The 15,872-nt window shown below is 38.0% G+C and overlaps 1 protein-coding gene across 4 annotated transcripts in view; it reads right to left on the bottom strand.

Annotated features, from left to right (window-relative positions):
• The window catches only part of adamtsl4 (ADAMTS-like 4), a 63,022-nt gene that overhangs the window by 7,183 nt on the left and 39,967 nt on the right, over positions 1-15,872 (bottom strand). For all 4 annotated transcript variants that reach the window (XR_014603216.1, XR_014603217.1, XM_084089219.1 and 1 more), the window contains exons 6-11: positions 12,896-13,035; positions 11,786-11,990; positions 6,050-6,237; positions 4,820-4,946; positions 2,638-2,898; positions 707-836 (exon numbers count right to left, since the gene is read on the bottom strand). Coding sequence is in view for 2 of the 4 variants with exons in the window: in XM_084089219.1 (XP_083945345.1) it covers positions 707-836; positions 2,638-2,898; positions 4,820-4,946; positions 6,050-6,237; positions 11,786-11,990; positions 12,896-13,035 (1,051 nt within the window). In the remaining 2 variants the exon portion in view is untranslated. The remainder of the gene's footprint in view (positions 1-706; positions 837-2,637; positions 2,899-4,819; positions 4,947-6,049; positions 6,238-11,785; positions 11,991-12,895; positions 13,036-15,872) is intronic.

Raw genomic sequence — 15,872 nt, 5'->3', positions numbered from 1 at the left:
TAATGCCTGCCACAGTCTGTGCAATTTCAGCAATCATATAAGATCAGTGCAAAATAACACTGTACAATATGGATCTAATAAACTTGGGTCTACAAGTTGGGTCTCCTCTAGACTGTACGATAATGACACCTACTGAATCGTAGGCTATGACCAAGTTAGTATAGAAGAATAAAACATCATCACTATGCGCTAGTGGTGAACAAATAGAGCAAGATGAATCGACCTTTGGCAATTGTGTTTTTTATGTGCACTGAAAAGTGAGCAAAAGAGGAGAATATGGACGCGGTCATGGCTTGGGAAAAGAGGCCAACTTGGCATGCCAATCTTTCAAATGGAGCTCAGGGTGAGTATTCATGTTGCACTTTTATTGGCTAGTCAGTAGAAGTAGGTCATCAGACTGGCATTGATCTTGATTCATGTAGTCACATTAAATTACAGTCATTAAGAACATTAATGATATCTGCAATACATTTATGTTGGTTCTGTTCTGTTTACCCTAAGAGGATTTATCACTGCGCTCCCCGCTCTTATAGGGAGTTGAATAGATTAATAGAAAGTTCAAAATAGAAATATTTTGTAACATTATAAATGTGTTTACCATCACTTTGATCAATCTAATGCATCCTTACTCATTAAAAATTAAATTTCTTACTGAACCCACATTTTTGAACAGTATTGTATGGACTGTACATGCACAGTTACTCACAATGGTGGACAAGGATGAACATTACAGGGTTCCTCCTCTGCCACGGGTTTGGTTGCAGAGTCGCACCTCCTCTCATGGACTTCCTGTTCTGTGTGTCTATTCACACACACAATCTCTCTGTACTGAGAGCCTGAATATACACAAACACATGCACGTCAAAAAACAAACATACACATAACACAGCATTTTTTAGTGGTGAGTGGTGTAAAATTTGATGGCAAAGTGTTCTGGGTGGTTGTTTGCACCCTCAAATCTCTGTGATCTTCTGATCTCTAGATATTGATTTGTTTCTTTTTTGTTTAAAATCACTAAATCTGTGGAATAGTAATATTCCAAACGCCACTCGCTCTTTAAACATACCAGAAGGAGGCAGCAGATAGCAAACTAACACTGGGTAAATCAGCTTAATAAAAAACAGTGGCAAGCGAGCTGAGAAACCCCCTCGAACACACTCACAGCCCTACAGAGAAACTCCCTAACAGTTTGGCACATGTACGTTCTGTTCCACAATGCTTGGCTTTCTTCATATGTCAGTAGGCAGTGGGTTCATGTTCTCTGAGTGTTTCCAGCTCGCCTATTACAAATAAACACAACATTAATTCACTGCGTCCACTCTGGATCACAGGTTATAGAAGAGCCACTCAAAAGCAATAGTGTGTGGAGTCAACCGGTGCAAAGTCGTAAGAGGAGATTCATGTAAATGTCATGTGACTGATCACTCAACAGCAGAACTGCTTGTAGCAGATGGGGAAAATATAGGCATATGTAAACACTATTGCTAAAAAATGTGGGGTCAGTAAAATAGTATTTTTTTTAAGAAATTAATGCTTTTTTTTTTTTACAGGATGCATTAAATTGATTAAAAGTGACAGTAAATACCTTTATAATGTTAAAAAAGATTTCCATTTAAAATAAATGCTGTTGTTTTGAATGGTCTATTCATCAAAAAATATGAAGCAGCACAACTGCTTTCAATATTGATAATAAGAAGAAATAGTGACATCATGTGACACTGAAGACTGGAGTAATGATGCTGAAAATGTAGATTTTTTTTTTTTTTAGCTTGAGTTGGGATATAGATGTAAATGTATATTCATAAAAAAAAGAAAAAGAAAAAACGTAACATTGAAAAATTGTAACAACCTCATTTTTATAGGGTAAATAGTATTTGAATCATGTTAACCACAGGTACAACCATGCATTGCACTTCACTACCATGGTAAAAAATAAACTATAGTTGTTGTTTTTTTAGCACAAAAAATGCTATAGCTTAACAAAAAATACTGTAATTGTATTCCATTACTCCTTGCACAAACTACATTAATAATTTAATAAAATTCAATTCTGCCACAATGCCATGGTTGTGTTATGGGAGAGCTCTGCACCAAACTCTGAAGCATTTCACTGAATCTCTGATATTTAGTGGTCACGTGATCAAGACGGTCAACAAGTAAACACATCCGCTCTAAGCTCTCGCTGTGCTGCTGTTTCGAGCCGAGCTGATAAATGTGAAGTGCGTGGTTCAAACGAGCAGCTCTGTCTCGTTCCGCTTTTGGCCAGTTTGCTGTTTAATGTTTCTCATAGGCACCAGAAATAGCAGCGCTTATCAGTCATTGGCACCAGTGTGTCTGCAACAGACATGTGCAGCATAATTTGCATAATGCATAAACATTATATTGAACACTTATCGAACTTCTGTTATAATTTTATCGAGGAAAATTATATCGCAATAGTTATCGTTTTATCGCCCAGCCCTAAGTCATATGCTGCATTTATTTAGTCTGAATAGTTACTTTTGAATGGTCGTCCATTGAGAAAAATGTATTTTCATTGCATAAAGGTGTAATTATGGCATCTACCAGAAAATGCATACCGGCCAAACATTGACCCCTTGATTACAACTCATATACATAGCTATGGTGACCTCTGACCTTTGCCACAGGTAGCAGTGCATTCTGTCAGCGCGCCTCTTTGCCACATGAATGCAGGCTGATTGTCCAGTGGGAGGTCTGTTCTTGGAGGGATCCGAGCGTTACGATTGGGTCCTAAGCCCTGTGGGCGGGGCCTCTCTGGTGGCCATCGATCAGATGCAGAGGAAGATGAGGAGGAAGGGAAGGAAAATGGAGGCGAGGAGGCAGAAGACAAAACAGGAGGAGGAGCAACAGGGTTCTCGACTCCCACTGAGACAGAACCTGAAACACAGAGATAAGCATGATGAGTCCTAGTGTGCTGCCTACCTAGAGCTAAACACTAAACAAATAAGATTGGCTGAAAAAATATAGTGATGCAACAGTAAAACCCTTGTGAAAAATAAGTACACTTAAGCTTGCTTTTAAAAAGAGTACTTATTAAGGAAATAATAAACAATATTATATATGCGCCAGCGCCAGGCACTAAGCAAGTGTTGTTTGCTGGTTTCAGCCCGACGCAGTTATCATTATCATGTCCTGCACCATGTTGTTTAAATAGCAAATGCATTTGTGCCCATCTGTGCGCCCATGGGCTGCTGGTCTGAGAACGAGGTGTGTTCAGGCGCGTTGTTGGCGTGTTGCTATTTTGAGGGAACTGAAATAGACTGAGCCATTGACCAACTGAAACCTGGTCTAAAGTCAATGGCGCAGTATTTGTTTTGTTATTTAAAGAGCGCATTAGTAATGTGCGCCTATAGGAGGGTCCACAACACACGTTCACTCTGCTTATTAAACACACAGGGCAGCAGCAAACAAGCATGCCAAATATTTACAATTAAAGGATTACAATGTAAAATATTATTATTGTGTACATAAAGATATGGTGGAATCCGGCTTGTCCCGTAGACGGTCTGCTTTTACCTCGCGCACGAGCAGATCTGTTTCCTTTCTGGAGAAGCGTTCAGTTTTTCCGCTTGCAAATTCCACCATGTAAATAGCGAATCCGCCATGGCGCGAGCGCAACTGTCTTTTAAAGGGAATGGGAGATGAGACTCTGATTGGTTTATTGCACGTTACGCCCAAAACCCACCCATTACTCATGAAGAGAATAGGGACAACCCTTTTAGACCATGCGCCGGGAGCGCCGACCATTTTTCCCGTCGTTAAACTAGCAAAAGTGGATTCGGACACGCCCTCAGTGAACTTGCCCCGTGCACTTTAGACCATTCGCTTAGATCGTTAAAATAGGGCCCAAAGTGTGACTGACTGTAATGTTTTTGAACACTTCATTTTATTTTTTACTTCATTAATATTATCTGCAAGTAGAGTTTTTAAAAATATACTTTTTAGGATTTTAAGTAAACTACTGCACATTCAATACAATTAAGCACACTCCTTTTGCACAAGGGAATGTTGCAACTAACTGAACAAGTATTTGAAAAGGTAGTCAAGTACAGTATTTGCTTTACACCTGTTCATTTGCTTTGCGACATTTGCTGTTTCTCTTGTTATCATAAATCATCAAACTCTTATTAAAAGTCTTGCTGCAAGTTGCTGCATGTGTGATCATCCTTTAGAATATTCTGTTATCTTAGCAGCATGCACCGCCAGACGGCTCAAATTATGGGTAGAGTAAAACCAGTCAGGAAGCCGTCTCAGAAGGTAACTGCCTGTATCAGGGAGTAGACAGCAAGGCAGCTCACCAGGTTTTAATTCCCATCTGAAAAGACCAGCTTAAACCAGCCTGTGGTGTGCTGGTATTAGCTGGTTTAAGCTGATTTAAATGGTCTAGTCTGTTCCCAAGTTGCCAAAATAGATTTTAGCAGAGTGTTGGCACAGAACTAAAGCCTGATTCATGCTTTTTGGTTCATGTCACACACTCTCACAGTGACCCCATTCTCATAAAAACTCTGTTTAACATCACCTGATGTTACACACACACAATCATAGGCCCATTCTCCTATAATGACCTTAAAAGGTTTCAACGGTGGCCAATAAGTGATGAGAGAAATAAGAGAAGACTACTCAAGTGAAATATATCCGTGTGGCACAGACATATAAACACTATAAATTTAGAGTGACATAGCAGATCATCAGGAGAGAAAAATAGAAACTGATGGAGAGAGAGAGAGAGAGAGAGAGAGAGAGAGAGAGAGAGAGAGAGAGAGACTCTGTGTGACAAGAAGACTGTAGGAAAACTCACTGATTTCTCTGAGTGCTCCCCGTCCTCGCTCCCTCTCTCTGTGTACTTCTCTCTCTCCGTCCCTCTGTTTCACCACCGGGATGTAATATTCATAGTCTATGCCTGGATTCTGCCTGTGGAAAATAATCTACAGCGAGAGAGAGAGAGAGAGAGAGAGAGAAAGTAAAAACAGGTTAATAAACTCCAGCATATGGTAACGTCTCACTCCATGACCGCATTCCAGTTAGTATCGGCCGTATATCACTGATGAAAACACACTCGAACACACTCCTACACACTCAGAACTATGTGGACGCTCTTTCTCTGAACATCTAAATGAACTTAAAGCTAAAGCATATGAATATGAACTATTATTCATTACATTCTTCCAAGACCAAATGATCAGAGCTGTGCTATTCATGATACGCTGTTACTGTATGTCAACAAGAGACTCTTACTGACACCTAAACTAAACCAGTATCACTACTTAAACCAGTATCACTACTTAAAATACTAATAATTAAACTAGTCAAGCAATGATAACTATAGTATGACTACCAAAACTACTGACAACTATACTCTAATACTGATTCTTAAACTAGTATCATTAGACTAGTGATACCCAATCTAGACAACTACAGATACCTAAACTCTTATGACTATCCAAACTACTGACACTGAAACTAGACCAATACTGGTACTTAAACTAGTATCAGTACTTAAAAACTGATATTGTGTGTATTTTTATCATGTTAAAATACTTTCTTGTATGCTAGTCTAATATGCAGAGAATCTATAAGTAAGACATAACGATTCTCCTGTGACTCTGTGATGAAGAAAAAAAAACTCATTCAGATTTGAAACGACATGAGAGGGAGTAAATGATGACAGCATTTTCATTTTTGGTTCTACTTTCAATCTAAATGAAGGCTTGTGTTTGATAGCAAATATATTTTTTAGTGGCTAGTTGTAATTATGACAACCCTAGAGCAAGAAAAATCCTGTTTCCTGAGCCCTTTGAGGAGAACAATAGAGCTCCTAACATGAGTTCAGAAGTGTTATGCTCATTTAATATCATCATTATTAAACACAATAGGCACGTATTAACAGAGCGAAAGCCCATTCCTTCCATCCACTCCTGCAGTAAAACCTCCCAGATTCGAGTGTGTGCTCCGTCACACTCCAGCCAGACCTGTCTACCTCTTTCCACATTACTGTAATATACTACATGAACACATGTGTGTGCATTACGTATAGCTGCAGCTGGGCAGTCGTGGGTCCAGGCGCTGTGAGGGTCTCTCCTCTCTCCTCTCCCTGCTCGGGTGGCCCAGCTTTGGGTCGGCTGTAGAGGAAGGTGGTTCCTCCTGTCTGATACTCTCCCGGCGGGTCGACCGCCCAGCGTCCGTTCACTACGGACTGACCTGTTCCACTGCGCAGGGCTGCACACACAAACACAGCAGGACACAAGCTGTGGTCACACATTTACACATGCAGTAATGATATATGAGGTACTCGCATTCACTCCAAAAAATGATTCTAGCTGTTTGCTCAGTTTATTTAAATAAAATAAGCTGAAACAACACAAATCTTTAGGTTTTTACTAAATTGTCATTTGCACTAAATTTTATTACGTTAAATGAAATGAAATTTGTAAAATGGTAAGTTGACTTAAACCATTTGTGTTGGGACTACATGAATCATTTGTGTTGCACTGACTGAAACTGGACAGTGGATTTCTAGTTCCCAGCATGCTTTGCATAGGGATAGATCAGGAGAGTAAATGTTGAAATTAAGTGCTGTTTAATGTGTTTTTTAGTAAAGTGAAAGACCTGTTAAAGTTTGATGTTCAGTTATATTTGAACTTTAAAAGAGTTGATGTTATTTCGATTTTTGAGGTTACCATTGCTTTTTGCATTTTGCATAATGTTGTTCTCAATGAGCTGTAACTGTGCTAATGCCAGTGATGAGAAACGTTTTACTTGACCATAACTTGCATGTTACAAAAGTCACACTTAGCATATGAACAAGTGTTGCTTTGGCTTTTAGTTTTTATAGAAATAAATAAAATAAACTAGTTTAAGATCTAACCGATCATTTACACAGTCTTGTGGTCATCAGTTCTACCCCTTTCTATTAAACAATCATGAACATGAATGTGTGCACTACAGCTACTCACAACCTAAGCTCACCTCTTCACCACAATGGTAATTTTTTATTATTATTTCATGTTCTACAAACTATTTTAAATGTTCAAAATAACAAAACATTAAACACTTAAACTCTAACAAGACTTTCCATTTTCTTAAAAACAGAAAACTCGTGCAACTCTGCACAAGGGCTACCCTGGAAATCCAGAGTTCTCGCGAGACTCAAATTGAATTTGCTCAGCGAGTTACTCTGGCGTCGAGTAATGATGCTCATTAAATATGCCCTTGTATCCGAGCTGCACCAATCACATCGGGTTATCTGATATAGGCGGGCCAGAGGCGGGCTAAACAGATGACGACAGCGCTGTGACGTCCAAGTCATTAGTAAACATTGCAAGATGGCTATGGATGAACACCAGTTGTTTGAAACGGCTTTGGCCGCTACAATGAACGAATTTAGACTTGGCTTTTTATCTAAAAGAGGAACAGAAGACGGCGCTCGAATCCTTCCTTTGCAAGAACGTTTTTGCTGTTTTGCCGTCTAATCTAATCTACCAGTTAGCTCCGCTGGTAGCTAAGCGTATGGGGCTACATTGTTGTGATTGGTCGTAGTGTTATCCAATTTTCAAATGCATGCTTGGTGCCGCCCCTCGAGCTGGGCGATTTTCATTAGTCGATGCCAGACCATTAATCTTTCAGATTTGGGTCTGGATTTCCAGGCTACACAAGGGCACCAGTCTGAACAGTAACAGCAATGGTTGGCTCAACAAGAGTGAATTATGTTCACGAAACATTCACAGAATACGTTAAATGAAATTGGTGTGATCTCATTCACTTAAGGATGAATTTTACTCATCAGTGCAATTAAACTAGGTTAATTGCACTGATGAGTAAAATTCATCCTTAAGTGAATCTGTATTGGTCTGACCTTTTGTATTGGTCTAACTTAATACAATTATGACACCTATTTCCACACAGTTGAACTAATTTATTTGAACTTAATTCAACTGTGTGGAAATAGGTGTCATAATTGTATTAAGTTAGACCAACAAGCTATTGTTTTTGAGTGCTGCTTCATTTTCTTTATTTTATTTTCAAAATTTTATTTTGTTTTTGTATATGTTCTTGGATGTTTTTTTTAAAGATTCATCTGACAGTCATTATTTGTTTGTGAAGCGTGTGGAAGTCTGTTTTTAGCGGTCTGTAATTACAGATCTCAGTTCTGTGATGATCGTTTTATGGGTTTCCTACCATAATCACACATCACATGCAACTAGGAATTCTCCTCCATGAGAAGATCATAGCAAAAGTGTCAAAGACAGAGGAATGAAAAGGAGAGGATGTAGCACAGATATCAGAAAACTAAAATTACTAAGCAAATGTGTATGGCACCCATAGACATATATCTAATAATGAGTTATCTTTCACGTCTTAAGTGTTTCTCCTCACATTGCTTTGAGAGTAAACGTAAATCTCATAAAGTCTCAAAATGTGCACAATATTGCCAAAACACTGACGATGGCAATCACATAAACTCCTCATTATTCATCAAAATCTTTCAAGACCAAATAATCAGAGCTGTGCTATACATGATACACTGTTACTGTGTCAACAATTGACTCCTATTGACACCTAAACAAGACAAATACTGATACTTAAACTAGTATGACTACACACTTAAAAACGTTGGGTTATTTTTTTAACCCAACTGTTGGTGTATGCATGTTGGGTCATTATGTTGGGTCATCTTAAAATTTGTTGGGTTATTTGTTTATGCCGTTGGGTTATTTTTAGTGATAACCTAACCGTTGGGTTAAATACGTTCGCGCTTCGATGGTTCAAATATTAACAGACCAGTCAGTGACAGACCGTCAACGGACATCAGCGACAGCCTGATTGTGAAAGGTAAGTAATATGAGGTTTTATGATGTATATAACTTTTATAACATGAAATAATGTGTACTCAAACGTTAAATATATCTTAGAACAATTTTTTTATGTTATCGTTCACTTTTGTCATTTTTTTTTATTCTCCGGATCAGAGCGATTGTTGTTAGCTATCCCAGTTTTCTCGCTAGCATTAATAACATCATTAAAACATTAGCCGAAAGATTAGTGAAACCGTTTAGAAATGTATTACCTAACGTTAATAAAAATGCCTGGTGAAATGTATACAGATAAACTAAAGTAACGTTAGGTAAGTTAACGTTAATCAGTATTTATGCTGCACGGACCATTTATCAGCTCGGACCGGCACATAGCGCAGCTCTATAGTTAAGCTCACACCTCAATCACATGACGGACACCACAACAATGCTGTGAGATTCGGTTAGAAACGTTTGACATTTTTTTTGACATTTTTTTACTCAACTGTTGGGTTATTTTAACCCAACTGGTATTTAACCCAATGCATTGGGAAGGTGCTATACCACCCCATAGTTGGGTTATTCGTTGGGTTATTTTTAACCCAACATTTTTAAGTGAGTATACTCAAACCACTCTAATCTTGACCAATACTGATCCTTAAACTAGTAACACTAGTTAAAATACTGATAATTAAACCAGACTAGCACTGAAAGCGTTATGACTACCAAAACTATTGACACCTAAACTAAACCAATATTGATACTTAAACTAGGATCATTAAACTAGAGATAGCTAAAACTAGACAAATACTGATACTTAAAACACTATTTTCACTACTTATAGCCAGACTACAGCCTCTAAACCAGTCCAATATTGATGCTTAAACTAGTTTAATTAAACTACTGACACCAAAACTAGGCAAATAGTGAAACTTAAAATAGTCTCACTGGTTAAAATACTGATAATTAAACCAGACAAACACTCAGAACGAAAGTAGTCTGACAAAACTACTGATACCTAAACAAGTCTCTGCAGTGATGCTGGAGAGTTGGAGGTGGTTTCCAGGGAATTGCTGAACACATGTCTGGATCACAAACACTATAGGACAACCCACACACTGAACTTTAATACACAGTGTTAGAGGAAATATAAACAATAATAACAGTGATAGTTAACACCTCCTGAGCTCTGAAAGAGCAACCCCTAAACAATAAAACTGGGGCAGACGGAATCACAGAGAGACACAGGAGAAAGAAAAGCAAAAGCCAAAAAAAGGATGTCAGCGAGAGAGAAAAAAGATGATTTCTCACGTAACCCTGTAAGTGTTTTGTCTACTACAGAAGTCTGCCTTCAGGGCACAATCACAGAAGCCAAACAAACACAGACATGTCCATGACTGTGACTCAGGGTCATATTCTTTTAAGAAAACATGCCTGTATTACCTAACACATCCCAGAGAGATCCCGCACTTTAAAAACATAATCTATCTATGAATCCAGGCATTCCTGAGTCATGTCCAGGCTACTATTAAGATGAATAGCATATCAGCATCCCTCTCAGGACAATGACTCATTTCTGCCCCAAAACGCACCACGTGCTGAAACAATGGGACATTATCATTCCACTGAATTTAGACTTACACGCTCTAGTCTAGATCTCTACAGTGATCAACTGCAGCTGTATCTCTCTGCTAATGATCTGTTGTTTAGAAGCCGAACGTTTGGCTGGAGGTCTGAGCTTAGCTTGGGTCACTAAACCAAGGAACAAAGACCAATTCACACTAATCTCACACCAGCAGGTGGAAACATACACTGACATGTTATGTGTAAGCAAGCACATGCATTCACAGTCACACACACATGCACACGCTCATGAATGTGATGTTTTATGTCAGGACGAACTCCCATCATACTACAAAAAATGCTTTTCTTACTTAGTATTTTTGTCTTGTTTCCAGTCCAAATATATATAAAAAATCTTAAATCAAGATGCATTTACTAAAGTAGTAAAATGGCTGAAGATATTATGTCTTGTCTTATGGGGAAAAAAAAAATCTAGATAAAACATGCAAAATGATCTGCCAATGGGGTAAGAAAAATAATCTTGTTTCTGTTTGAATTAAGATTATTTTTAAGTAAGAAAAGCATTCTGGGTGAACTATTCTGCCCTGCAAATGCAAAATGCAGTAACTACAAATCATGACACATTCGTTTGGTTTAGCTCTACTCAGAATGGATTCTGACATTCAAATCAAATCAGTCCAAACTCTTTAAAATCAGTTCCTGCATTTTTCTTTGTAGGGGAATATTTCATAACATTTCATAACAAGTTATTTCCTTTATGAAGCTGTTTTCCACTACGTAGGTTCGCACAATGGAAGTTTTTCAGGTTTTATTATTGTAGGGTCATTCGGTCACCATAAGGAAAGACAAACAGAATATAAATGACAACACACACACACACACACACGCTTGTATTTCTATTATGGTAGGGACTTCCCATTTTATAAGGAGCTAATGACATTTTCTGACCCATAAACCTGAACCTTCACACAATGCTTTATGTAGTTTAACATTTATGTTTCATCAAAGGGGACCTATTATGCCCATTTACAAAGACTTGATTTCGTTTTTGGGTTCTACTAGAATAGGTTTTAGGATAGGCTTGAATGTTCAAACTATTATACATTTTTCACATATTTGACATTGTTGCAGCACCTCTCTTCCCAGTCTGCCAGTAACACTCTGTTTAGTTCCTGTCTCTATGAAGCCCCTCCTTCCAAACAGGGCAATGTGATTGGTCGGCTGGACCAGTGTGTTGTGATTGGTGATTGTTTGGGATATGCCCCGCCCCTTATCATAACCACACGTTTAACACACTACTAACTCAACTCAACTGATTTTAGGTTTTTACTATCCTTAGAGCAGATATTTGGTCCAAACTTGACCCACACACAGAGTTAGATAGTTCGTACCAAGATAGTTTGGACTGGCTCGTCTCTCCGTGATGTTGATAGCTGTGGCTCCGGGAGGGATGTCCAGGATTTTGTGGTAACCCAGAGGAAAGCTTGTGTTCAGGAAACTTCCTGTGATTCTCTCACAGGTGCCGTCTTCACCGCCACACACACCACAGCGATCCCAAACCAAGCCTGAGCCCAACACACCGTCACAGCCCTCACTCTGACAGAGGAAAGAGGCTTTTCATTAATAATAACATAAGATATGAATGCATGAGGATGACAAGATCAGATTCTATCCTTGCGAAAAAGAAGTGCACTTAATTGTACTGAATGTGCACTTGTATTGTCCTTCAAATCTTAAAAATATAGTTTTTAAAAAACTGTAATTAGAGATAATTTCATTATTTTAATGAAATAAAAGGCAAATTAAGTGTATTTGAAGAGAGTACTATGACTATGTTTCTTAACACACTTAAATACACTTTTAAAAAAGTGCACTTAGTAATAATTTAAAATGAGAAAGTTTACTTTGAAGTACATTTTAAATCATTGTTTTAATATTCTTTAATGTGCTAACATAATAAGGCACACGTACTTGATTATAGTTTTAACTGTTATATTTAAAGTTAATATATTTTGAATGAACTAAATTATAACTTCACCATTATAAATGTGTAATTACAAATGTTTAAATACATGAAATACAAGTTTCAATAGAAATGACAAACTGTATTTTAGTTTATCATAAATGCTTGTCAGTGTATTCAGCAGTACACGTTAACCATATTTCAAATTAATTATGATATAACATAAAGATTGTCAAAAAAGCACTCTTAAGTTTATTTAGATAAACTTAATATAAATTTAAGCTATAATACATTTTCATTTAATTGTTAATGTAAATTGCATGCAATTAAGTTTCCGAAAATATTACATTCAACATACTTTCTTTTAAAGTATACTATTTCTTTTTAAAACTATGCTAAAGTGTAATTCTTTTTCACAAGGTTAGATCTACATATCTCACAATTCCAAGATATGGCAGATTTAGACTTTGAATTGAATCTCTGAGGAGACCTCTTTCTGGTGGTGATGTTACTATCATTTTTGTGCATGTTTTCTCACCAGACAGCGTCCTCCCACACACACATCATTGGGTGTGTTGTTTGCGCATGGCGTTCCATCTCGTACCCTCTCCGCCTGCCGCACGTAGAAGCGGTACCCGACCGGCCGACAGGTCAACTCGCACTGCTGCTCGAGACCCACTACAGAGGAAAACACAGACAAAAATGTTACTTCACATTAGATTTAGTACGCTATAACAGTTTTTCCTTATTCTTCACATAGCTATTGTACTTTATTAGGTGTCAGTCTTTGTATAAGACGATGATGTTTATGACATTAATAACTCACAGCTCCCAAGCCAAAACAAACCATTTATTGAACATAAGCTGCAAAAATAAGCCATTCAGCCACAGTATTGATGCCACAACCACAAGCTTATTTACATATGAATGTGTACATATGTACAACATATAGTGTTATACATTTTTTTTAGAAACACAGTATTTACCAGCTTTGCTGGGGTCACTTCATTTGCAAATAGGTTAGATAATTATAATAAATGTCATCTTCAAACAGAAGTATTAAAAGTGCAGTACACCCTTCCTTATATTAAGGGTCAGAGATACAGTGAAAAATGGTCATTTGGTGAGTTTATGGGTCACATGAGTGGACGTCAGTGTTGTTATTGTTAACTAAAACTATTAAAAATGGTTCATTCTTTAATTGAAATAAAGCTGAAAAAAAAAAAAATACAAATATTCAATTAACAAACTTCAACAGAAATTAGAAATGTTGCATATGTTGAAGTCCTAACTAAAAGTAAAACTTAACTAAACAGAAATATTAAAAAAATAAATAAAAGTGAGAAAAGCACAAAACAGCTATTTCAAAATATGAATAACCGACTATAATCATATAAATGATATAAAAATAACGCTGATGGACGTAAACAGTTAATAAACAGTTCCATGAAAAAGTACAATATGGCTACTTTCATAAATGCTTAATCATCATGGATCCTTCTGCCCTCATGAATGAAACTCTTTCTGAAAACTGCTTGTTTTTTTTCCGTTGTATCTGTCCTCTTTATGAACCTAGTTAAATCCCTCGGGTGCGGATGCAAGATGCTTCAGTCTCTCTCTTTCACAAACACAACGCAGTCCTGAACTATTAATTACAGCCAATCAATGCCATGATCAAAACCTCCATCACAAACACAGGAAACAGTCATTATTACTGGTGTTTACTAACACAAATATAACACACACTTGAAACTTGCCAATTAAGGATTTTATCTGTTTATCACAATTATAACATGTCCTGATACCTCCTGGCTTTGTGACTGTGGGAACCCTGTGAATATCATACAGACTTTAGCTCCATTGATTTGGACCAGTAACCACCAAGTAAAACGCCAGTGCATGCAAGCATAGTTAGAAACGGCAACTTCAGCATCAGCTGAACAAAACAGGCACAAGCTTATCAGTCCATCCTTAAAGGTCATTGATCTGTTTTTAGCCCTCAAATCTCTTTTTTCTATTTTCCGTCTCAGATGACTGATGGTCCGTTCACTTGATGCACATAAAGAGTACTTTCATTATCTGGCTAAATCAAATCAGATTGGCTGATGTTTGCCAGTAATATCACACAGGGTTTTTGTCAATCTGCACCATAATAAAGATAAATAAATAAAGAAAATCAGTAAAAGAAAAAATGTACTAGTAATATTCTGTCAGGACATTGTTTGTTAAACAAAATCAAGTCCCGCCCTACATTTATACCAGAACAGCCACTATACTCAGATATACGTCACAATAGGGAAAAAAAAGAATATCGCAACTTTCAACCTAAAACACAATACAATTCAATGTGTCATTCAAAATATATGGGGAAAACACCTGTGAAAAATGTATATGGAAAATTCCTCCGTATTAACACAGACTTTTCCTATAACAAAGTTGTGTTTACTTGGCTGGAGTTGATTCATTGAATAACTATAGACTTGACAAAGTTTAGTAAGTTACATCAAGGGCCAGATTAACTAACAGCTTGCTCTTTTGGCATTAAAAGCCATCTCAGGTTATGACTATAACCATTGCTCCCTATCAAGGGAACAAACGCTGCGTTGGAAGTAGTGACGCTATGTCAGGGCAAAGCAGCGTCTCGTTCCCTCGAAAGGGGACGTCTCAGGTTACAACTGTAACCATTGTTCCCTGAGAAGGGAACAAGACACTGCGTTGCCCTGACATAGCGTCACTACTTCCGACGCAGCACAAGTTCCCTCGAAAGCGAACCACTGTCAAGGTTTACTAAAGACATGTTGCTCTTGGTAGACTGTTTAGGTCATAATGGAAATCATCTGGCTGCGTCTGTGTTATTTAATTTGCCCATTGTCAATAGATCACCTGCAGAACTTTCCATCTGCACTTTTATGAATCAGTCGCTAACTGCCCAAGCGAACGCTCCACTCATGTACCGCTCACACTCACTGGTAAAGTCGCTCAAATCCCACTCCAACATGAAATGTATCTATGTCTTTCTGTTTGTAATAACATCTTGAATAAGTGTCTCCGGAGGAAATATTACAGCTTCTCTCCCACTCTCACGCTAATTTGCCTTGTTTAGTAAATCTGGCTCCAAATCAACGCAAGCGTTTTGCATGCAAGTAAACTAGATCTTCACAAGCAGAATCTGTCACAGTGTCTGGTTTGTGTATCCCGGGTGTCCACTAGAGGTCTCTTCCCCATACTGTCACCATTACTTCATGAACTGCATTTCCCACAATCCTTGTCTGGACTCATCACTGATCATTGCACTCAGCTGTTCCCTATCACATTGTTAGTATCTGTGTATATATACCCTGTCTGGTTAGTGTTTGTCACATAGTCCTTGGCCTTCAGGGATGGAGGAACCCCTCCTCCTCCTCTTCCTTCATTTGGAGGGGTGAGGCGGTGGAATGGCGGTAGGAAGCTCTGGTGTGGAAGCCATCTGGTCTGGCGACACCGGCGTCGAGTCGGCCACTCTTTCTGGAAATCTA

Source organism: Abramis brama (genome assembly GCF_963993115.1).
Source record: "Abramis brama genome assembly, chromosome: 17".
In the NCBI taxonomy this organism is placed as follows: domain Eukaryota; kingdom Metazoa; phylum Chordata; class Actinopteri; order Cypriniformes; family Leuciscidae; genus Abramis; species Abramis brama.
Note: the sequence above shows the minus strand (reverse complement) of the source record. Positions and strands in the feature narration are given on the sequence as shown.